Source organism: Camelus bactrianus, chromosome 14, assembly GCF_048773025.1.
Source record: "Camelus bactrianus isolate YW-2024 breed Bactrian camel chromosome 14, ASM4877302v1, whole genome shotgun sequence".
Classification (NCBI taxonomy): Eukaryota; Metazoa; Chordata; class Mammalia; order Artiodactyla; family Camelidae; genus Camelus; species Camelus bactrianus.
This window is the reverse complement of record NC_133552.1, coordinates 36985470-37010339: the sequence shown is the minus strand read 5'-3', so window position 1 is coordinate 37010339 and position 24870 is coordinate 36985470. Positions and strand designations below refer to the sequence as shown.

The following is a 24870-nucleotide window of genomic DNA, read 5'->3' as shown; positions in this document are numbered from 1 at the left end:
CAAATGGTGTTATGTTGTCAGTTTTTATGGCTGAGTAATATTCCATTGAATGAATATACCACATGTTCTTTATCCAGTCACCTGTTGATAGACATTTAGGCAGTTTCCATGTTTTGGCTATTGTAAATAGTGCTGCTATGAACATTGAGGTGCAGGTGTCATCCTGAAGTAGAGTTCCTTCTGGATATAAGCCCAGGAGTGGGATTCCTGGGTCATATGGTAATTCTATTCCTAGTCTTTTGAGGAATCTCCACACTTTTTCCATAGTGGCTGCACCAAACTGCATTCCCACCAGCAGTGAAGGAGGGTTCCCCTTTCTCCACAGCCTCTCCAGCATTTGTCATTTGTGGATTTTTGAATGACGGCCATTCTGACTGGTGTGAGGTGATCCCTCATTGTAGTTTTGATTTGCATTTCTCTGATAATTAGTGATATTGAGCATTTTTTCATGTGCCTTTTGATCATTTGTATGTCTGCCTTGGAGAATTGCTAGTTTAGGTCTTCTGAACATTTTTTGATTGAGTTGTTTATTTTTTTCATATTGAGTCATATGAGCTGCTTATATATTCTGGTGATCAAGCCTTTGTCGGTTTCATTTGCAAAAATGTTCTTCCATTCCGTAGGTTGTCTTCTTGTTTTACTTCTGGTTTCCTTTGCTGTGCAGAAGCTATATATGACAAACCTACAGCCAGCATAGTACTCAGTGGTGAAAAACTCAAAAGCTTCCCACTAAAATCTGGGACAAGACAAGGATGCCCACTATCACCACTGCTATTCAACATAGTCCTAGAAGTCCTAGCCACAGCAATCAGACAAGAGAGAGAAATAAAAGGGATCCAAATTGGAAAAGAAGAGGTAAAAGTGTCACTATATGCCAACAACATGTTACTATATATAGAAAACCCTAAAAGGTCCACACAAAAACTACTAGAGCTGATTGAAGAATTCAACAAGGTAGTAGGTTACAAAATTAACGTTCAAAAATCAGTTGCATTTCTTTACACTAACAATGAATCAACAGAAAAAGAAAGTAAAGAAACAATCCCCTTTAAAATAGCACCCACAGTAATAAAATATCTGGGAATAAATCTAACCAAGGAGGTGAAAGAATTATACACAGAAAACTATAAACCAGTGATGAAGAAAATTAAAGAAGACTTTAAAAAATGGAAAGATATCCCATGCTTTGGATTGGAAGAATCAATATTGTTAAAATGGTCACACTGCCCAAGGCAATCTAGATTTAATGCAATCCCTATCAAATTACCCAGGATATATTTCACAGAATTAGAACAAATCATAATAAAATTTATATGGAACCATCAAAGACCTAGAATTGCCAAAGCATTACTGAAGAGAAAGAAAGAGGCTGGAGGAATAACTCTCCCAGACTTCAGACAATAATACAAAGCTACAGTCATCAAGACAGCATGGTATTGGTACAAAAACAGACATATAGACCAATGGAACAGAATAGAGAGCCCAGAAATGAACCCACAAACTTTGGGTCAACTCATCTTCGACAAAGGAGGCAAGAATATACAATGGAATCAAGACAGTCTCTTCAGCAAATGGTGTCGGGAAAACTGGACAGCAGCATGTAAAGCAATGAAGCTAGAACACTCCCTTACACCATACACAAAAATCAACTCAAAATGGATCAAAGACTTAAATATAAGACAAGATACAATAAACCTCCTAGAGGAAAACATAGTCAAAACATTATCTGACATACATCTCAAAAATTTTCTCCTAGAAGAAATAAAAGCGAGAATAAACAAATGGGACCTAGTGAAACTTACATAATTTTTAAAGTATAGCCAAAGTATAGAAACACTACCTTATGCAACAATTCTTCAAAATTTAACATCAAATTTATCTTTCAGAAATGAATGCAAAACTATGGAATCTATCCTGGGAAAATGTGTATATGTGCACATACACACACAGAATAATATATTTAAAATATATGCATGTGTAGACATATTGATGCAAGTTCTTTCCCAGATTTTTGAAGGTTAGAGACCTGGAATTAAGAATCCCTAAATAATGAATTTGTGTGTGGTTTCCTATATCAGATTTTTCTAAATCAAGCCCCACCAATGAACTCTTGGACCAGTTTTGCCTTTTCAGGATTCAGGAACATTGTGGGTTAAGCCACACCTCTCTGTATTTGAAAATGTCTCACTGGAACACACACCACTGGTGTTATCGGTGTCCTGAGGCCTCAGTGGTCTAGCAGACTCCACAGTGTTCCCGCTCACGATAACAATATCAGTGCTCATACTACAAGGTAGTTTCTTTGGACAGTTTTTACAAAATTGAAATTCTGTGTTAGCCGCCAGTGATAGGATCTGTGATGTTCGTAAAAGCAGTTTTATGATTCCATCTTCAAAGGGGTGACTGTTTTTTGAGTGACTGACAGAGAGCCGGATGCTACATCATGTGGCAGAAACTACCGACCTGATCATGGCCCATTTCCTCTCAAATTGTGCAGGAAAATAAATGATGAAAAAATGGAAAGGAAATGTTTCAGAAACAATCTTTCATGTTTTTAGCCACATTACACAACACATGGAAAGGCTAACACTGTATTTTATCTCAGTTAGTGTAACTCATAGCCGTGCTTTCAACAGAGGGGGAAAAAAAGCTTTAAATGCAGGTTTTGGTTTAATTTAGAACTGATTGCTCATTAATCTTTGGAATAGGTATGCAAGCTGTCTTCCAAATGAAAGGGAGGCTTTTGGCTGCTTAGCCCCAACCCTACCATGCTGTTTTCAATTTGTCTTTTCATATGATATTTAGTCTTTCATTCAGGGTTTAATACTAAACATTAATGGGGAAAATATTGCTTAATGAGCTGTTGTGTTGGGCAGAATGCAGTCAAACACGCCTCCTTTGCAAGGGCTCACCGGCTTGTGCCAGTATTTAGATAGTGTCATTAATCACCAAGCATTTCATCCTCCTCTGTTCTGGAAGACAAGGGCTTCTTTATGTCATGGAAACATGCCCTTTTAAAACTGGGTATGAATGAAGACATAAGATACTTACGTGGTTCTGTTGTGGATTTTACTAGCCCTAAAAAGTCCAGAGTTAAGAATTCATCCTACAAATGCACAGGGTTTGAGGATTCTGCCATTGGAAAAGATCAGCTAAATAATCAGATACCTGATAGATCAATTCTAAAGGCAACAAGCATTAAAGTAAGCTTGACTGGGCCCAGGGAGGCTGCTTTGCACCATGGGTTTTTATGTGGCTTTAGACCTACAAGGTGATCTGAGGGATGATGACAAGGAAAGGGCAGCAGGGCATAACACCTGGTCATTTCTGACCAGATATTAACTCCTGCAGAGTGCTGTGAAAAAAATTAAATGCATTTAGTTCGTGTTAAGATGACTGATTTCTTCTATTAACAGGAAAGAAGACCTAAGGAATTTCAGGACAATTGTAAATTCCAAATTCCACGAGAGAGAGAAAAAATCTTTATATACACATTTAATGCAAATTCAAGGAAGCGTGTTGTCACTGACAGTTGATTATCTAGTACTTATCAGCTTAAGAAGTTAGAGGAGAAAGTGCTAAAAACACATAATCATATTGAGGATAAGGAAAGGACGTAAGGAGAAGGCTAAAGGCACAAAGGACCAGAAGCGCACTGCCTGTTCCGAGGTACAATGCTCCCTCTCATCATCACTGACAGTCAGGAGAGGACATGGCTGTCTGATTTTTTGGTCGTGAACCTATTTGGAATTCTGGTTTGGCAGCAAAGGACAATCTGAGTCATAGGAAATATGTGTCAGTCAACAAAGTTTTATTGAATCTAATCCCTTGTCAGTAAAATGTGAACGTGTAGATTCTGTTTTAATAGGACTTCCACCGATCACTCAAAAAGAGAAGCTCAGAGTCTGCAAATGCTGGTCATCCTGAATCTGCACAAGATTTTCCAGTGGTATAAGGCGGCCCTGCCCTGCAAAATCAGAAAAATACTTAACAGAGTGTATATAATCGATAATGTTATTGTGTTGTGCAAATGTGGATTTAAAAGGCTCTTTAGTTCTATCAGAATCATAACCTTCTGTACAGAAGGGAACTGGCTTGTGCTCTGCCTGTTTCTCTCATAATGAAGGACTCAGGATATGATACCTGCACATTTAAGAGGATTCATAGACTAATAAAATCTCAGGGTCAAAAGGACCTCAGAGACTCTCTAGACGAACTCACTTTTTAAAAAATTTTCAGATATGGAAATTGAGACGCAAAACCTATACGTGGTGTACCCACGGACATACTGCTAATTAGGAACAAGCCTGAGATTATACAAAGTGTGCTTCTGATTCTTCTGTTGATGGTCATTTTGATCATCACAAAGCTCTTGCCATTTTTCTATCACCAGTTATGTACATAATCCAATTAATGGTGAATCCACCTGCGTAAATATGGCCAAACATGTTGATGGGCTATAATAATAAGCAGTCTCTCATTTAGGATGTATTAGGTATCTGAGGTTTTTTTCAGGGATTTATTATATTAAGTTATTTTATCCTAACAGAACCCTAAGAGGATAGCAAAACACTGATAGGAAAAATAACCCAGCCTTCACAGATCTCACGTGTGTGGTCATCTTCCCCAAAGCAGAGCTTCATTCCTAGATACCTGAGTCCTCAGAGGTTCCCAGCCTCAAACACAAGCTGTACCCTGAAGCAGTCCATCCCCCGTGAACCCTGAGAAAACTTTCTGTCATGTGTGGGTCACCAGACCGGATTTCCTTTATTTAAAGCAGTTAATTTCAGGACCTTCTTGCCTTGCGTGCCCTTGGTCCTTTATTGGAACCACTGTGTTTCAATAAAGCAATTTGCTTATGGTTTCAAATCATGGATTAGGATTTTGGTCCCTCCTACCCTAAAAGTTTTCAAATTCCTTCTAAAAATTGATTGACCTCCCCTTGAATTTCCTTGTCTTTCCCTGCCCCCCCCCCCCAACAGCACTGGGGACCAAGGATTTTGGAGTATGAGAAGTCAAAAATTTTATCACTCTCTCCCAGAACTGGAAAACATTCAAAGTAAATTCATATTTCTCCCAAACTTGTATAACTTACAACCCTCAGGTGTCTTCTCACAGAGCAAATATCTGCTTTGGGATAACTGTCTTCTACCCACTAGTAAATGGATTAACTAACGTAAGTTTGAATCCTCCCCAATGTAAGTTTGATTCTAACAGCATAAGTTTGAAGTGCACCCTTCTAATTCTTGCTCAAAGCCCCAGTCTTGCACCTATAAAGGTATATTTCCATAATATTTAATTAATATTTAATAATTTCACTGTTGACACTCTTTAAACTATTGCCCTATTGTAACTTTCTTTGAAGATACAGGCAAATAAGATTGGAAAGAACATGCCAATTTATCTTGTTGGGAATAATGGATGCCATAATGTGGAACATACTGATTCATTCGCTCATTCATTTACTTTTGCATATATTCATTCATCATTTTTCATCATGCCTACTTCCAAATGATTTTATTATACAGAAATTTAAAAAAATATATAAAATTATTAAAAGGGAAAAAAATCCAAGAATTATATATTAAAAGTGTGGAGCACAAGAAAAAGAGAAAGGCCAGGGATTCGGTGGCTGTGACTGTCTGGAAAAGGGAGGCTCAGCAGTTTATCAGGAAACACATACTTTTCTTTCATGTTGAATTCTGGGAGGGATTTCACATGAGCTCTCAAGAGGAGCTTTGAAGAATACATTGGATGTTGTTCTTGATATATATATTTTTTTAATTACATAGACTTCTAAGGATGCCTGTTGTATTAGAAAAGCTGAAAGCGTAATTATTGTCAAAGGTCCTCAAGGCTTTCTTTAATCCTGCAGTTTTGCAGCCCAGATATGTAGCATTCTGATGATCTCACTAGATAAAGGGATCAAGTCATGCTTAGAAGAAATGTGTTTATATCATAATTGGATTTATTGCTCTACAATGGTTGATAAATCAATTAGGTATCAAGTGTCAATATATCCCCTGAACAGTGTGAGGTACTTTGAGGTCATTTCCAAAATATAAGCTTTTAAAATTATTTTCAGTCTCCACTATATTGCATTTTAATTGGAAAAATAAACTTACTTAAATTAAGGGATGCTGGAAATATAGTTAAATTATATTTTTTGGATTCTATTCTGTATCAGACACAGTTTGCCAAGGATTAGAAGCCTTTTCTCATAGAGACCTACATGGCAGATGTTTCAGACTTTGCTGACCACATCAGGCTTCTGTGCATCCTTTGCAGGATAAAAACAGCCATAGGCAATACCAGGCAAATGGGCATGGTTGGAATTGGTTTGCTAGCAGTAGTTTGCAAACTCCTGTGATAGTAAATGGAATTTAAATTAATTCCAAACCATAGGCAGCTTACTGCAGGTGCATTAAGAGTTTAAGAGAAGAGAAATCCTTGACTAAGGAGGAGGTTGCTAAAGGCTTTGGTGAGGAGGATAAATTTGACTACGTCTTGAATAGGACAAATACACACTCAGAGTGTGTGTGTATGCGTGTATGTATTGAAGACAGGTAGTTTTAGGAGGGTGACATCTTGTCACCTTTAGGTGTGTGGCCAAATGGCTAAAGATAAGGTATTGGATAGTCTCAAAATAATCACTGGTTCCATTCATCAAAATACAGAATTACTCACAAATAGTATATGGAAAAATAAGCCTTGCTATAATGTCTTATTATTCTACCTTCATAAACATGTTTTTTTTTCCTCCTGAACTTTGCTCATTTGGCACATATGTTAAAATATTTTTAAGTTTAATTAATAAATATTAGAGTACAAATATCAAAGGCTTGGAATACCATTTTGATTTTTTTTTACCTTTACAGAATACTGTACAATAACGACAAAAAAAATCACATCTTATTTTAGGATTATTATTGACAGAATTAACATTATTCAGTAATTCTTTTATCTTTGCTTGAAGGACTAGTCATCATTAAACCATCCTGAGTTACTGTATATGTGTCTTTGTCTTAATATTTTTGCCAAATGTACCCATTAGATACCATATGTGTTCCATAGACTCTTGCTTTATAAAGTTAATGTGTGTTTTATTTGTTGAATTGCACTGAGGAAAATAAAGTTACATTGAATTATTACACTATTTTCATAGTTATGAGAGTTAAGAAAAAATAATGTTATATGGACCAAAATTTTCTTTTAAAAGTTAAGTATTTCAAATGATGTTCAGAACATATTCTGAAAAAAATGTTTTATTTTCAACAAGGTCATAACCTGTGGCTGTGGGAGAAAAAATGGTCCATTGTAAACTTTTAAATGTAGTAGTCATCCTTTTGTATGAAAACACACAAAACAATGCAGATTCCTCAAATGCACAACTGATTTTAAAACTAAGTCAATGATTAAAAAAAAAAAAAACCCACACACTATAGGTTTAATTTATACGAATTCATTCCTAAACACACAGAAAGGTCATCTCTTTTTGAATCTTGATTTTGCATTCTCAATGACACTTGTTTATAAATTTGAAATTCAGTATAGAAAAGATACTAAATTTATTAAGAATTGAAGCAATAAACAACAGATTTACATTTGTGCAAAATTTGTATAGACTGCTTCTACAGGATTCATAATTTTCTGTCAATTTTACCACTCATTTATGTTTTTGTTGCATAATATTTTCAATTTATCCATTTTTAATTATGTAGAAAAAAAATGAAATGCCTATGAACTCACTACCTAGACTTAGCAGATATTAACATTTTACTCCATTTGTTTCTGGTTGCTTAATTTTTATGAAAGAAATAAAACATTACAGATACAACAGTCTTTCCTCTTCCTGCCCAGACATACTATTTCTATGTATGTATGGGTTTTAAAATTTTTCTACATGGATTTGAATTCCCCAGACAATACATGATAATTATTTTCTTATTTTAAATTTTACCTAGATAATATATGTATTTTTTTACCACCTTTATTTAAAATTAGTTTATTTTAAGAATATTTTAATAACAAAGTATTTGATTAGCTGATGTTATTCACATATAGTTACTAAACATATTAGCAGCTCTTCCTAATTGGTTAGATAGTAGCAAACTCGTACTTGTTCAAACACCAGTCATGCTTTGATTTCTTATTCAAATATTTTGTGTTGTGTTTGTGTGAGCAAAGAAGTTAATATGAGTACTTTGGTGACACACAAATATATTGTTTATAAAAAACTGGACATCGTGTGGTATCCAGAGGGAAATTTCCAACAAATCCTTTCTGAATTTTCTGTTCTTTATTCAATAACTGTTATTTATTTTAGAGTGAGGATGCTAAACAACCAGGAATGAAATTGGTAGCTGACTCACAGCACTTGCAAAATTCCAGGTATAATCAGGGAGCTAATACAGTTTTATGATGATGAAAACACTGTACTTACAAAACAGAATGGAAATAAGTAGATATTTAAGCCCTTAATTTAAACTGAGACAAATGTCTCTGTCTGAGACGGACTATTATGGGTTTATCTTCAATTCATTTCAGAGATACACTACAGTAGCCCAGTGGACCAGATAATCACATAGAGTTGAAAGTGTGAATGACGCAGTGTAGCCATTCATGGCTTTTACATTATGTAGCAGGCAGAAAATTGGTAAGAATTCAAAATGCCTGTAAATAGCAACCTCTTCTGAATAGAGGCTTCCAGAATGCTTACTAAAAAAGACAATGGGAGCTTGCTAAATCGACTGGTTTTCTCACTCACGTCAGCTACAAAAGTGCACCAGCACTGGATTTCTGAATTCTGTATCATAGGCTTTAAAAATTTCATGCAAAGCGTTGCCCGAGGCATCTCCTACCTACACTCAGCAACTCAGTTTGCATGTCTATCTTCTTTCTGTATCTACTTCATTTTCCCATTCATTAATTTTTAAACCCAAACGATTTGTTCTTTCGGCACACTGCCATTCTCTGTCTACGTGAGGACGTGCCCCCGCACCATGTTGCCATCCCACTGCTAAATGAATTTCACATTGTTCAAACCAGGTCTAGGTCTTCGAACAAGGTGAATGTCACAATAAGTGTGGCTAGTTCACGTCCAAAAAATAGTTTTTATTGAATCACATTAGGGACTTGGGATATGCCAGGCAGCCACGTCTTAGAAAAATCAATTTGAGAACTTTGATTAAGTATACGGTACTGTGTATGCCTAATCAAAATTTATTTGACTCAGACCTATTTAACCAGGTTTGCAAATACAGTCTGTATTTTTAAAGGGATAAATCTCCTTTCTGTCTGAATCCACCTCGTGATTACCAACTGCATATGTAACTCCCTAATATGTAGATGTGGGCTCAGGGTCACAGCACAGAATTTACCCAAGAGTTGTTGATTCAGCTAAAACAAAAATGCCGTGTCAAACCTCCTTCTGCAGTTAGTGTTAGTCACTGCCAGGAAACAGCTTTTTGAAACGGAGTTCTTAAATTTAATCTCCACTTGATTGAATTAAACACACATCACTAAAAACAGAGTAAGAGGGTGGGGGAAGCTAACTCATTGCCAAACTGCTCAAGAAGAGAATGGCTGGACTTTTTGAGGGAAAAAAACCTCTACTTCAACTTATTTCAAGGGCACAGTCAGGGCACTTTTTTTTAAGTTAAGAAAGGTTACACATTTGTATTCTGTCAGCCATTCTATTGTTTTCATTAAAGACTGAGGAATGAAAGACCATGAGAATATTCAGCTGCACCTGATAAGATTTTTTTTTCTTTAAAGATGACCCCAACCTGTGGAAGATGATTTATGAAATCATGGTTTTCATTATTGGACTTGGTGCTGAGTGTGTTGTTTTTGATTGATGGGCCTGTAGTTTTCCTCTTCTTTTGTCTTCGGAAGAGAGCAAGGGCAGAAAAACACGGCTGGCGGATGGAGGAAATTATGTAAAAGAAGGAATATTTAGGGACAGGTGGTTGGAAAGAAATGTAAAGGGAAGCATTCAAAGAGCTTAGACATAAGGAAACCTGAGGCTTTTTAAAAATAGATTTGTATTTTTAAAGATTATTACATAAACTATGGCAGACTTTAAAAAAAAAAAAAAGCAGCTTTGTAAAAGCTTTCATTTGCTGTTGAGGAGAGTAATGGTAAAATGCAAGAAAAGGGGCATGTTTTTCACCCTGGCATATAGAATGTTCTAGCTGACACAGAAGAACATCTGTTGTTTTACAGGCAAACAGAAATAGATTTGCCTGTTTTTATAGTATACATAAGAGTGTGTCTTTTTGCTGGAGTTAGGAGCTCTGCAGCTTAAATTGTAGGGACTTCCTCATCAAATCAACAATATAGAATATGAAATACATTTTTTTTTACTTTTTTGTAAATCTAGAGATTGTGTGTGTGTGTCTTTAAAACTTCTTAAAATATGACACGCAAGCTTATGAGCTGTTGGGACAGATAAGCAGCATCTATGGATGTTGTGGTGGCCCAGCCAGGACGGTAGAGAGTGTGAAACCTCTCCGTTCCCTTCCTTTGAAATCCTTCCTAGTTACTCTCAGAGCCTATTCTCATTTAATGTCTTATTCATTCCCATTTCTCAGTCAAAGGTAGCTTTAAATAAAGTTGTTTAAAAGCCACATGACTGGTATATATAAAATAGACAAACAAGTTTACACTGTATTGCACAGGGAACTATATTGGGTATCTTATAGTAGCCTACAGTGAAAAAAATATGAAAACGAATGTATGTATGTTCATGTATGACTGAAGCATTGTGCTGTACACCAGAAATTGACACATTGTCAACTGACTATACTTCAATAAAAAAGTAGAAAAAAATTAAAATAAAAATAAAAGCCACATGTATTTTATAAGGTATAAGTCTTTATATATAATTGACTCACTCTGTTGATTAATAATTAATAGATCTGTATTAAGCCTGTTTGTTACATACATAGAATTCCTCATGTATCCATGTATTTTTTTGTTGAATAAATTAATGTTTAATATGCTTCTGCAAAAGGTCATTAGAAAAGTAGGTAGGTATGGATCTAGACCTAAATATTATAAAAGTCATGGGACCCTATTTTTTAAAAAGAATATAAAATTAGTAATACAGACATTACTTAAGGAAGTAAATATTAATTAGGGAGAGACCTGTACAAGTGAGAATTGCTAAAAGTTAAGCTTCATTAACGTGATGGTAAAGCTGTCTCAACATTTCTTTCAAAATGGAGTAGATTTCAAAAAAAAAATAGGCAAAACCTGTTGGTTATAATGACCCGATCAGTCTATACCACCACTACCACCATTTATTGAGCACTTACATCATGGCAGGCACTGTGCAAGGGTTTTGCATTAATTATCTCATTTAATTCACTTAATGAGACCTGTGTGATCTTCTTGTCTGCATTTTAGAGATGAGGCAGTTAATACTCCAGGAGGGTAAATAATATACCCCAGGACATGCAGCTAGTAAGTGGAGGAATAAAAATCCCAATTTAAGTTTATAGGGATTTATGAAATTAAGTAGGTTGTTCTACTATATTTATATATACAATGAAAAACAACTACAATGCAAAACTTATGTAAACATGATCATATTTATTCAGAGCGATACTCAAATTTATGGTGATTGTGTGTTTCATAAATACGTCAGGAATTTTAATGCTATGAATTTAGTATCAGAATCTTTCGGGATGTTAATTCTGAGGGGCACTGGAACTTTCAAAGCTCCTCACGATTTCAGGCCTTATTGACACCATTTATCCTGCATGATGTGGAAAGAGTGGTTTTCTTTAGTGAGCAGAGGACTCATTACCACCACACATTTCTTGGTCTTCAAATTTTGCCTAATTGTGTATAGCTAATAAAAATTTAACAGCACTTCAATGAGAAATTTCAGAGGTCACCTAAAAGGTCTAGTTTTGCAAACATTTTATCCTCTTAAAAATGCAAATATAACTACTCTGTAAGTAGAGAATATAAGGTAAAGATTTAAAAAAAATGTTTTTTTTTTTTCCCCAATCAAAATACACAATTGAAGACATGGCTGCTTTATAAATAGAAAACAAAAACAAAAAATTATTAAATCCCTGAGCAGCATGTAATGTATTCATTATAAAAATGAAGTGTATTAAAATGCAAAACACTCAATTGTTTGATTAAACAAAAATGCTTTTACTGAAGATATAGAAGGAATGATGTATATTAATAACTCATTATTCAGTGTAGCCTCTATGACTTATAAACCTGAAAGATACCTTGAGACGGATCTTCTCAAAATTTTCTGCTGAAATTTCCTTAGGAAGGAAAGAGTGAACATCAAAAAACATAGAGTTGTAGGCTGCAAGTTCAGACCAAATTGGTCAATCTTTATGTGGAAATACATTTGAAATTTCTTTCCTTTATAAGTACATACAAAAATTGAATTCTACCCCATAATATATTCATGTCTGTTTTCACTGAAAAATATTTTGTGTCCAGTTAAGTTACATCTTTCTTTCCAAATCTTTATGTAAAATGCTAAGTTCCAGGAAGATGTCACTGGACTCTGTGTGAATTGTCAAAGCAAAAATTGTGCTGGCCAAAATTAAACAGGCAAAGTAGACTTTATTCAAGACTATGGTAACAGAAGACAGAGACTGAACCACCAAAATAGAAGGTGAGAGGATTTTTAACCATCGAGATGAACTAATGAAAAAACACTGGAGGACTGCAGGGAGTCCGTGGCTGAGTCAAGTTCATTTAGTTATTCTTGAGTGTGCAATTTTTTTCTTTGATTAGGCCATCTATGTTTGCTAATTACCACATATCTATGACTAAGCTGGAGGTACTAGCTTCTTCAATGTTTACATATCGAAGAGATGGCTCCAAGATCCTTGAGAAGGATATTTCCTAGGTTGTGAAACCGGCAAGAAGCTGAGAGATTTGGATGCATCATTTCGTAAAGACAAAAATTACAATTTCAGGTTTTTTAAAGTAAGTACTCTAAGAAAAGGGAGTTCCAAAGTCTAGAGTCAGGAGAAAACCTGCCTAAAATTTAGTCAAGCTGAGGAGAACTTGGAGCTCAGTCACAGTGTGTGTGTATTTATATACATATCTAATAGTTTGAGAATCTTGTGGTTTCTTTTTGTTTACTACAACATAACTTTACCAATTTTACACCTAATATTATATAACAATCTTTTTCAACAGGTACATTTGTAAGTGTCTATTATGTGTCAAGCAGAATTCAAACCCATTACATTTATAATCTCATCTAATCCTCATATGACCCTGAGAAATCCTTCTCAGTTTTACAGTTTACCTATGAAAGAAGAGAGTTTCGTAGGGCTTCTAAGTAAAGGGACTGGGATTTGAACCAAGGTCTGTCTTACTCAAAATAGCAGTTTCTGAAAAAAAGTAGTTTCTAGTTTCTTCATTGCAAACAGAAACATATTTTTAATGACTAGTTTGGCTATAGTTGCATGTAATATTCATTCTTGCCATAATGTATAAGAAATTAGTAAAATGATAATCCATTAGGCTAACATGATGGATGATCCCGAATGACAATATTTAGGGTGGGCTTCTTGTGAATATCACTGGGTGCCAAGATTCCCTGCCTAATGAAGGTCACAGTGCTTGTGAAACGTCGATTAATTGACTATAAAGTTCTTGATGTAATTTGTACTTGTTTGACAACTGTATTTCAAAGTACATGTCCATTCTTTCATGTTCTGACTACTAGTGAGGAACACAAGAGTGAAGAATTCAATGTCTGCTATCTGACTAATGCACTTTTCAATAAAATGTTTTGTTAGAGAAAGCGACATGGAAAAGAGAGAAAGCTAATGTGCTTTTGACAGGCATACAAGTCAGTATTTGGGACATGGTGGCATCCAGTCCCTCAGCCCCACAGGTGATGGACAGAGCAATATATTTCTACTCTGAGTGTGTGGCTGAGAGACCAGGATGGTGTCCAATAATCTATCTGGTTTCCTGAAAATGAGAGGTGAGATCTGGTGCTGTCTAAAGATCCTTTCTTGATCCTTGATGCAAAAGTTTTCTTTTTGAGAATAATTTTCTTAGTTATCAGAAAAGAGGGTAAAGAAGTTACTTCTAGCTTTACCTATCCTCAGGTGACAATAAATTCTCACTCTGCACCCAAGGGTCATGGCCCTGTTTTTAAATTACCTAAGGAGCTTTTAAAAACAAACCATCTAGTTTGTTTTTTGGGCCGGGTGGTGTTTGGGCTTCAGTAAACTTTGAAATCTTCCCAGGCAATTCTAATATTTAGGCAGGGTTGAGATCCACTGCTCTGGGTCCATAGTTTACAGTAAAATATATAAACCAATTGTTAACCCATCTATATCAGTGATGCAAAGCTGTAGCTAGCAACTTGCCATTTTCATGTGAAAACTCATAGTCTTGTATACATTTCAGGCATTATAAAAAGCAAACCATCTCATCAAACATCACATTCCTTCTGGAAGCAGAGAATAGCTCCTGCTGTATTTACTCCTTCTGAAAAGCAAATTGGTATAATGGAAAGAGCATTTGACTAGGTACCTAAAGATGAGATTCTAGTCCCAAAATTACCACAGAATAGCCTGGAAGACATGGATCAGCCAGTTAACACACTGGGCCTCAGTTTCTTCCCCTACATATGATCTTCCGTTTTTTGATTTTTACTAAGTGTTCTATACATCTTGTCTTTATTTTCCAATAATTCAAGTTAGGTGTTATTAACCTCATGTTATAGATGGCAAAGTTATAGTAAACATCATCTTGGTAGTTTCTCTAAGGTCACACCTTCAGTAAAAGTAGAGACAATAATCCATCCAAGTCCAGCTGGCTTCAATGCTGAATAGGTTAAGGTTCGTCTGCAAACAAAACTCTAACTCACTTAAACAGAAAGGTGGCTTAGTGCATTCAGTGAATGAATCATAGGGCAGGCTCTAGGTGCAACTTCCAATCATGGCTCCATCCCCTGGAGTCCCTGGCCTTGTCTTTGATTGTTGGGGGAACGTCCCACCTCCTTTGTAAAGAGCCACGGAGTCACAGAGCTGCTAACAGAGATACATGTTGTTAGAATCCACACCAGCAAAAGTGCTTCATGGCACCTCACCTGTTCTTCATGTAACTGGATTCAGAGTGTAAATGTAACTAAGTCTATCTGATTGGTTAAAAAAAACCCAAAAAAACTAAAATTAAATTTAACTCAGATTATGATGCAAAAGCATCTGGAAAATGCAGTTTTTACCTTTCCAGTTTCTGCTCTGTAGAAAGTTACACAAAAAGGAGGCAGAAAGGATGTTGAACAACCAACGTATGACATTTGCCACAAATTTCTAGACTCTTCTTAATGTTTGGGACTTTATTATGTCCTTGTTCTGATCATGAGATAAAATAATGTGTGAGGAGTTCCAAAAATAACTAAAATACCCGGTTCTTTTCAAATGCAAATTATCATTATTAAATAAGAGTCCAAATAACAAATAATACTCATTTTCCAACATTTATTTAGAAGGAACTGTGTCCCAAGTACTATTTTAAATGCTTTATATCAAATAGTTTATTTGATCTTTATAGTAACCATACAGACAAACCGAGGCATAGAGGTTAGGTAGCTTACAGAAAGCCACCGAGGTAACACGAAGTCGAGCCGGGTTTTAACCCACTGAGTCTGCATACTTACCACTGAGTAATCCTTTGTCTCTATGACAGACACAGATCGACGCGCCTATGTTTTCACTGAATTCTTAGATGCTCTACAACTTGATTAATGCTAGAACATGATGCATAAAGAAATCAAACAATAAACAACACCCACAAACATACACATACAGGTTTCCTGACAAAGGAGATAAATAGGGCTGGTCAGAAACAGTAGAGGGGTTGCAGAAGAAAGAAGGAAAGCTCAGCCCTCCCCCATGCAAAGATCAAAATAAATTATTATTTTGTGATTTGTCACCCCATGATACCCATTCTGAATTTTTGCTGCATAAAAATGAAGGGAAAATGTGTTTCAACTTAAATACATTCTGCCTTAAGGAGCTTCAGACAGTTTGAACTTGAAATTCAGCCCATGAATGAATATTTAATTTCACTTTCCTTATAAGTGAAGTTGAATCACTTTTGCAAGTCTGAGGGTGACAGTTTCAAATTTCAGCTCAGGCAGGCAATCAACAGAGAATAATATTACAGCAGGAAAAAAAGTTGGTGATTCAGTAATGACATTTTAATGTTACAGAACAGAGTATTGGTATAGAAATTTGCAATCCCTTGTGATAGCTTTCTGTTGACTTAACAATCAATACCATCATAACAATAAAAATATGCAAGTCTCTAGCTATAGGCAATGCCTAAGAATGAGAACTTGTCCATCATTTGTTACAACCTTCCAGGTTTTCCTACACAACAAAGAACTTTTGTTGCATTTAATCTGGTGTTATAAAGCAAGGCATAGACATTTAAAGATATTGAAAAAGTCTTCCTTTTGGCTATTATTTACAAAAGCAAAGGTGGTTTTACAAAACACTTTGTAAAGTTATCTTCTGAAAGTCATTTGCATTTTTATTTTAAATTCAAATAGCTTCAAGTGCAATAAATGGTATCTTATCATTATTAAGCATTTATTAAGCTTTCTCATCGTTTGGCGCCATAATCAGGATTTAAAACCGACATGGTCTCTGTGCATTAGAACAGAGAGGCCCTTAACCTGCTCAGTAACCACAGAATGGACTCCAGCCCACTCAGTGTCTTTACCTATTGAGTTAAAGAATAATGACCATAACAGTTTGATCTTTTCTAGTAATGATGTTTGTAAATTGATCTTCTTTCTTATTATGATCCATGAGCATTTTCTCATTTCTGACATGCTTTTCTGTTTCCAAGGAACCTTGAAATAGACTGTTATTATGCCCATCTTCCATGGTGGGAGGAAAGAATGAGAAATAGCAGGAGTTTACAACTTTTTAAATTTTGAGTTAGGGAAATATGATCATAGAAATTTTCCAAGCTTGTTTTGTAGAGTAATTCAACTCTATAAACAAAACATGTGCAACATTACAGGCTCACAAAAGACAATGTGAATACTGACTCCATCTCCCCCACCAAATACTTCTAGGCATTATTTGGTTCTCTTCACAGCTGTTTATAGAGAATATCTATCTGCCAAGGAAAGGGAAGACAATGAGGCCTGCCGTCTACCCTCAAGGAACGCATAATCTCAAAAGGCAGAAAAATAAGTATTAAAAAGCACTCTTTGACCATGGTTAGGAGATATACCCTACATATGTGCAAGAACTATATGGGGAGACAGAGCACTCTCCCACTTTAGGAGATGAATCTCATCGGAGATGAAAATAGAAGTAGGCTTTGAATGCTGACTAGGGTTATCCCAGGCTGGGAAAGGTGGGAGGGGTATTCTAGAGATGGAATAGAGTTAAGGGAGATGCATCAACAGCAAAGCTCACAGTATGTCTGGAAATGATACATAACCCGATATGGAAAGAATGCAGGCTATGCAATGGTGGAGTTTCTGAAAATAACACAGGAACGGAATACAGATGCCAGTTTTTAGTGGATCATGTTTGCTCTGCTCTTGGGCTGTGCCCTGCAGGCCTGAAAGCCCCGTACTTGCCCAGCCTCAGAACCAAAGAAAGAGCCCAAAGTCAGTGACATCAGTGGTTTAATCGATGGGGGATCTTACATGTCTGAAGTGAAAAGATCCTGGAGTGACACCCTGCCGTGGACAGCAGACTGTGGGTAGGACGCAGCAGCAGCAGTCCTGGAGGGACATAGGGAAAGTACGTAGGTATTTACTGATTAGGCTTCGTGATAAGAGGGGAGGCCGGTCATGTGAGCAGGTGTAGGTGAAGCAGGGACTGGTCGAGTAGAGGATGTACAGAGAACCAAGAGAACAACCACCTTGGGTGGCCTGATCCTTACATCCACTAAGGAGTTTGAATTTATCCCAATGAAATTAGCTGCCACTGAAAGGGTGTGTGTGATCTGTTAAGATTATTTGGAGGAAGATGACCATGGGAACAGATGTTAACTGGAGAGTGTCTCTCTTCATAAGTATTACTCACTCAGTCTTGGATCCTGTGTGATGTGTCCTTCAAACCTCTTCCTAGCAGGCCAGGTGTGTCAGCTCCCTCCTTTATCTGGTCCCCTCTTTCCACGTGTATTATTGAGCACCCGTTGTGCTGGCCATAGCTCTGGGTCTGTGAACACAGGGATAAATAACTAGTATTGACAGTCTCTGTGCTCACGGAAATTTAATCTATTGAAGGTGTGCAAATTATTTATGTACAAAATACCTAAAACTTCAAAGTTTAAGGTGATAATCATTTTCTTTTTCACAATTCTGTGGGTTGACTGGGCAATAGTCTTCTGGTCTAGCCTGGGCTTCCTTGTGGGGCTGCATTCAGTGGAAACCAGCTGGACTTGGTGGTCTGTGATGGTCTCACTCACTGAGCCAACAGTATTCAAGAGACAGAAGAACAGATGTCATCCTTTGAAGGAAGAAGCTGAAAAGAAGTGTGGGAATAGGACCTTAGGGGGAGTTAAGTTTAAATCATTAAACAGATAAATAAGTAATCAGATAAATAAATAAATAATTACAAATATCACAAAACGCTTTGAAGGAAATAAACTTACTCATGAGATAGAAGTTGGTCCAGCAGACCATTTTAGAAAGAAGGATCAGCCTAGGCCTTTCAAAAAAATGTATTTTTCTGCACTCTGCAGGACAAAATGAACCAGTGAGTACAGTGGGTCATCTGGGAGAGGCAGGAAAGAAAGGGTATTTGAGGAGCAAAGATGATGTCAGTGTGTCTGAGAAATTGTGAGCAAAGGGATGAGTGGCTTGAGATGAAGTTGGATTAGAAATTAGGCATCAGTCTGACTAGTGGGTTTTGTGGACAATGGTAAGAAGGTTTTAAACTTTGCCTCTGGCACATCTCACCCATGATCTGTCTCTTCTGTTGACCTCACTGTTTTGTATCCCTTCATGTAACAAGTTCCTTCTGAATTTTTGTGCATAACTGTTGACCAGTTAAGTGTAATTTGACTGAAAGAGGTAGAGGAAAAGATAACAACATAAAATTGGAAATATTAAGTTTCAGATCAGCCCCTGAAAGATGCATATGTATAAAAGGCTTTCGCTTTATGGTTTTTTTGGTTAAAATAAGATGGGGTCAATAAGATTATTATTTCTTTTGTAAAGATAAGGAAATTGAAGCTGAGGTGAATCAAGTTACTTGCTCACATTCACCCAGAAATTATTAGTGGATCTAATTATCCTCATCTAACACACTACATCTCCTTCGTGCTTTCTTTTTCATATAATAAAAAAAAAATAGGAAACTATATCAGTAAAGGAAGGAAAATTACATAGTAGGGCTTTCTTAAAATAATATTTCTAAAGTATCATTTAGATCTACTATGGAAAAGAATCATCTTGTGTGTTTGATAAAATACAGATTCTTACTAAATCAAACAGTCCCCAATGAGACCCTGGAAATGTATATTTTTAACCACCTCCCTCAAAACACTGATATATGTACACTGTATTTTGGAAAATGAAATCTCAGTGTTTCTTCACAGAGCAAAAATATTTACTATGTAAACTTTTGACAAATGAGCTATTCCATCGTGGAAGAATTATGTGATATTGGAGAATAAGCATGCATTTATGAAGATAAATTAACAGTAAGATTCAATGCAATTCCAAATTACAGATAATAAGCATTTTTGTGGAAGGAACTGACTGGTTCTTAAAGGAACATTTTACAGTGGGATTTTTACTTTACCAATATTTCATCAAATTGCCTTCAGTGTTTACTTCTATTTTACTAAGTTTTATTTTTCATTAAGTTAACTCTTATTTAGATTTCTAGATATTCCTCATAAGCATGTGCTTCCAGATTCTTCACATCCTCTCACAATATGAGGGAAAACTATCTAAACTGTTGGCAGATAAAACTGCTAACCTCAGGAGATCATTATTTTTTTCAAAATGTGTTTTTATATAGTTTCACTTTTTATAAAAAAGAAGAAATCATTTGTGTTTTTTTTAAATATAATAACCGTTAAGAAATGAATTCTGATCATATAAAATAGATCACACTTTTTACAGGTAGTCTAGTAGCCCTCTCCAGTAGAAGTATGTGAGCCAACTCTGAATTTTCTAATAGCTCCGTTAAAAAGGGTAAAATGTATGTGCACACTAAAATAATACTTTATGCATTGTAATAGTTAACATGAAATTAAGTTTTACTAAAACAATGGTCTTTTTAACAAAAACAGTTTACTCTGCTCCAGTTTTTAAATTTAAATTTTAATTAATTAAATCTAGCTCTTAAGCACATTTCTAATCCAAAGCTCAGTAGCTGTCATATTGACAGCACAGAGAGAATATCAAAGCTGGCCATGGGCAAAATTGCTAAAAAGCTGCTGTTTCTCACCTATCTATTAATTAAGCCTTTATATCACCTTCTCAATGCCTAACACATCACTCCAGACCAGAAATCACTCTGCAGCGCTCAGACTTTATGAATGCTTTCGTACCTCTGCCTTCTTTTCTGTTAGATGACACAGCACTTTGTCACTTAGGCTCTGAATTCTTTATCCTTCCCAGAGAGGAAATGCCTCCACTTAAGTAAAATGCACAGACCTCATTAGAAGATCTTCAAGAGTGCGTGTGCTAATGATGAAGGAGGAGAGAGTTTTGGGGTCAGTTTGATTTTTTGGTTCTTTAGGGTGCATATTCCTACAATGACTATTTCTTGCAATCCTCATTTATCTTAATCATTTAATATGCCTGCATATTTGAACCTTTAGAATTCACCGGATGATTACTATTGCCCACCACTGAGAAAGTTACTTTTTAATTCTAGGTACATTTTGCTTAAATATATAAACCTGCAGTTGAGATAGAAGCATTTGGATGAATAAGAGATCATTTATAGTTGCTGGGAGAAAATGGATTGGGAGAGAAATAATAAAGCTTATAATGAATGGAGAGGAGAATTTCCTAAAATCACTCTGCTCTTTTCCCCTATGCTGTTTAATGAAATTCTTTATGACACAAGAGAATGGAGTTGACATTTTAGAGTCAGCAAATGTTTAATGATGATTCACCACGTGATGAAATACTTTAATCTAAGACTTTTTTTTTCTTTGATGGAGAAATGAGGTGTAAAACACTGAAGTGCTTGAGTCTCCCAGTCAAGAAGATGTCGCTCTCATAAGGAAAGCTGAACACAAAGTATTAATTTCAAACTTCCTAGCATAGAATACTCTTAAAGATGTGCATTTTAAATTTTAAATTAAATGTGATTTTATTTTTTATTTCTTCTAAATTTGGTCCTTCTGTTGAAATTTCTTTTTTCTTCTTTACCCATTGTATAAGTTTTAAGGTGTACAGTGTAGTGATTTTATGTGTGTGTATGTTGCATAATAATTACCACAATAAGGTTAGTTAACACACTTATCACCTCATGTAGTTACTGTTTTTGGGGGGGTGAGAAATTTAAAAAAGTTTTTTAAAATGCGATACAGTATTGTTAACTATGGTCACCATGCTGTACATTACAACCCAGAACTTATTTATCTTATAACTGGAAGTTTGTCCCCTTTGACGACCTTCACCAATTTCCCCCACCCTAGCCCCCACCCCTGGCAGCCACCAATCTGTCTTTGGTTTCTGCCAGTTTGTTTTTTTCAGATTTCAGATATAAGTCATATCACACAGTATTTGTCTTTCTGTGATTTATTTCACTTAGAATAATGCCCTCAAGATTCATTCATGTTTTCATGAATGGCAGGATTTCCTCCTTTTTATAACTGAATAATATTCATATTATTATCATATTATATATATTATATGGTAATATATTATATATACCAACTTTTCTGTATCCATTCATCCCAATAGACATCTAGGTTATTTCCTTGTCCTCATAAAAAATGCTGCCATGATGCAATGAACACAAGGGTGTAGATATCGCTTAGAGATAGTGATTTCATTTCCTCCATATATATATACCTGGAAGCAGGGTTGCTGGATCATATGGAAGTTCTATATTTAATTTGGAGAAGAAATCTCATACTGTTTTTCATAGCAGCTATACCAATTTGCATTTCACCAACAATGTACAAGAGATTTCTTATGTTTTGCATTAAATTTAAAAGTTCTTGCTTATCCTTTTCCTATGGAGATATTATAACTATTAGAGCTATAATTAAACTGAATAAAGTCCTTTGAAATGTGAATTATTGTATTTCAGGTATTAGCTTTGTCAAGGATTTTTTGGTTATTGTTATTCTCAACCAAATAAGAAATGCTGTGTAGAAAGATGGAAAGAAAAAAAGTAATTGCCCTGTCATACAAGGAGTGCATCTCATTTGTAATGAAAATAGTGATATTAGAATATTAATTTAGGTATTAACAAAATATACACTACAGAAATGAAATAGAAAATAAAAGTAGGAAACATATAGGGAATCCAGACACAAAGACTATAATGTAGTCTTTCTTTTAAGTGAATTAACTATTTTTTGGAAACTGGTAAAGAAAAAAATACGTTAAAGCTGTAATTTTCATAATGTAAAAATCTTGACATCTCAGATTTTGGATGGCACCAATAAAAGTAACAGTAACCAGCATTTGTTGAGTTCTTCCTAACAGCCAGTTACCCTGCTGAATGTTTCATGTCCATTATCCCATTAAAAACTTACTTTGTTAGGAAATTTTATTTTTTCTGTCTTATACGTTAAAAAAAGGGAAGGAGAAAAGAAATCCCTGAGACATACACAAGAATTACAAGCCAGAATAGCAATTACTGTAATTCAGTTATTCTCTTTATGTCATATATTTAATAATTTGTTGACCTGACACAATAGAATTAAAAGAGGAGATTATCTTAATGGGTTGTCTACCTTTTATGTGTTGCTATGGTGTTCACATAGTTAGCATATTTCTATCAGTGCTATTGCAATCATTTCAAAGGAAATGATTAATATCTGTTCTGACTTACCACCAACCCCATGTGCTACTTGGTTTGAACTGGATTCTTTGAGAGATTTTGATTCATACCACCAACAACACTGCCTCCATCACTACCCACTTGAGAATCAAAAACTCCAGTTGAGTCACAGAGATGTTCAGATCTCACAGCTAGTTAATTGATACAACAGTGTTCATTACACCCTGCCATACTGTTTTGGACACATTTTGAAACATGAATTAATGTGCACTGTATTCTTTCATCATTATTCAACTATATCCAACATAGAAATTGATTTTTCATCTATGGATATTTTTGAAATTTAAAAAAAAATCTGTTTCAGAGATTGAGTATGAAGACAAAAATAAATAAAATAAATCATATCATTATTACTTTTTCTTTTTTGCCCACGCAAATCTTGTCTTCTTTTCATTTCAAGTTGTAGTAATGTTATGTTTCAAGCATAACACTAGGATAAAATACATACGGCATAAAGAGTTTTCTAGTACCCACATCTATAAGCTTTTATTTTGTCTCTCCCGTCCACATTTGCTTTTAGGCATTCAGGTCTGACATATCCATCAGAATGTAAGTAAACAGTGATGGAAAGTAAAATGTTCCCTTCACACTTCACTCTGTTTGTTGTTCTTTAAGGGAACTATTGCCATGTGACATTTGAGAATGACAGCCTAGCATCTTAGCTGTTTGAATCTAAAAATTGCTCTGGTATTGTATTTTGAGTCCATTGAATGAAGACAGCTTTTGTTGTAGTTGCCAAACAACTTAAGAGCCAAACTCAAGGCTCAACTCTAAGAACTAATTTATCCAAAGGCAAGATGACAACTGCTTCTTTGTTCTTTTAGCTCTTCCCTTCCCCCACAGGATATGGTACAAGATACCAGCATTTCATTTTATTCTTTCTTTTTTATATATATTTCCAGGGTCTTATTGTTGGAACATCCATTTAATATCATGGAGATATTTCTTTGATTAAACCATGGCATGTTCTTCTTGAACATTTGAATACATGTAGGGGTTGGAAATGAGCTATGACATTGCAACATTATGTAGAGAGGACAAGTTTCACAACATTGAAGGTTCCTTTTTAGACCATAGGGATGTTGAGGAAGTAAGTAGATTAGTAGTCAATGCAGAGTTGTCCTGCCAACACTTCTTGCCTTTGTTCTTTCAACTCGAGAAAGAGAACTTTAGTTGCAATTTAGTGAGAGCAGAGTGTCAAAAATAATAAGAATGCCTAAAGCAGGTTTTCCTCTACTCTGCATACTTTCTTAGCTATTCATTCCTCATGGGGAGCAAAAACACCTGCTTTTAAGTCTGGACATCTTACTACCACCTAGTGATGCTAAAAACTTCTCTTAACTTCTTTTGGTCTCAAATACCTAAGTGTTAATGTGTAACATTTGAAACACAATCTCGAATATCTCTCTCAGGTATGAGACAGCTTGAGAAAGAAGGAAGGAGAGATAGTTGATTTTTGAGCATAAATTCAAAACTATACGACTCAGTTGAAATTATATCAAACTAAGCATAGTAAGTAAGATTCTGCAGAATGTAAAACACAGCATAACTTATTAAATATAAATGGTTTATGAGTACCACTCATTTCTTGATATTTCCACTATATTTATGGAAAATAAACAGAAACTAAAAAAATCCATTGCAATCATAGAAGTGACTGAAACATTATACTGTACACCAGAAATTAACATAAATTTGTAAACTGACTATATACTTCAGTAAAAAAACGGAAAAAATAATTTAAAAAAAGAAGTATCATCTTAATGTTCAAAAAGGAAGGACTGCATTCTGATTGACCAGGCAGAACTCACTCCCAATCCCCACCTGGCCAAGA

The 24870-nt window shown here is 35.4% G+C and overlaps 1 protein-coding gene across 9 annotated transcripts in view; it reads left to right on the top strand.

The window, feature by feature from the left end:
• Positions 1–24870, top strand: part of PCDH9 (protocadherin 9) — an 859400-nt gene that overhangs the window by 658208 nt on the left and 176322 nt on the right. For 2 of the 9 annotated variants that reach the window (XM_074378306.1, XM_074378305.1), the window contains exon 5: positions 624–7084. The exons of the other annotated variants lie outside the window; for them this stretch is intronic. In XM_074378306.1, coding sequence (XP_074234407.1) covers positions 624–697 — 74 coding nt within the window. In that variant the 3' untranslated portion in view covers positions 698–7084. Of the gene's footprint in view, positions 1–623; positions 7085–24870 lie in introns of those variants that run through there. 9 annotated transcript variants of the gene reach the window in all.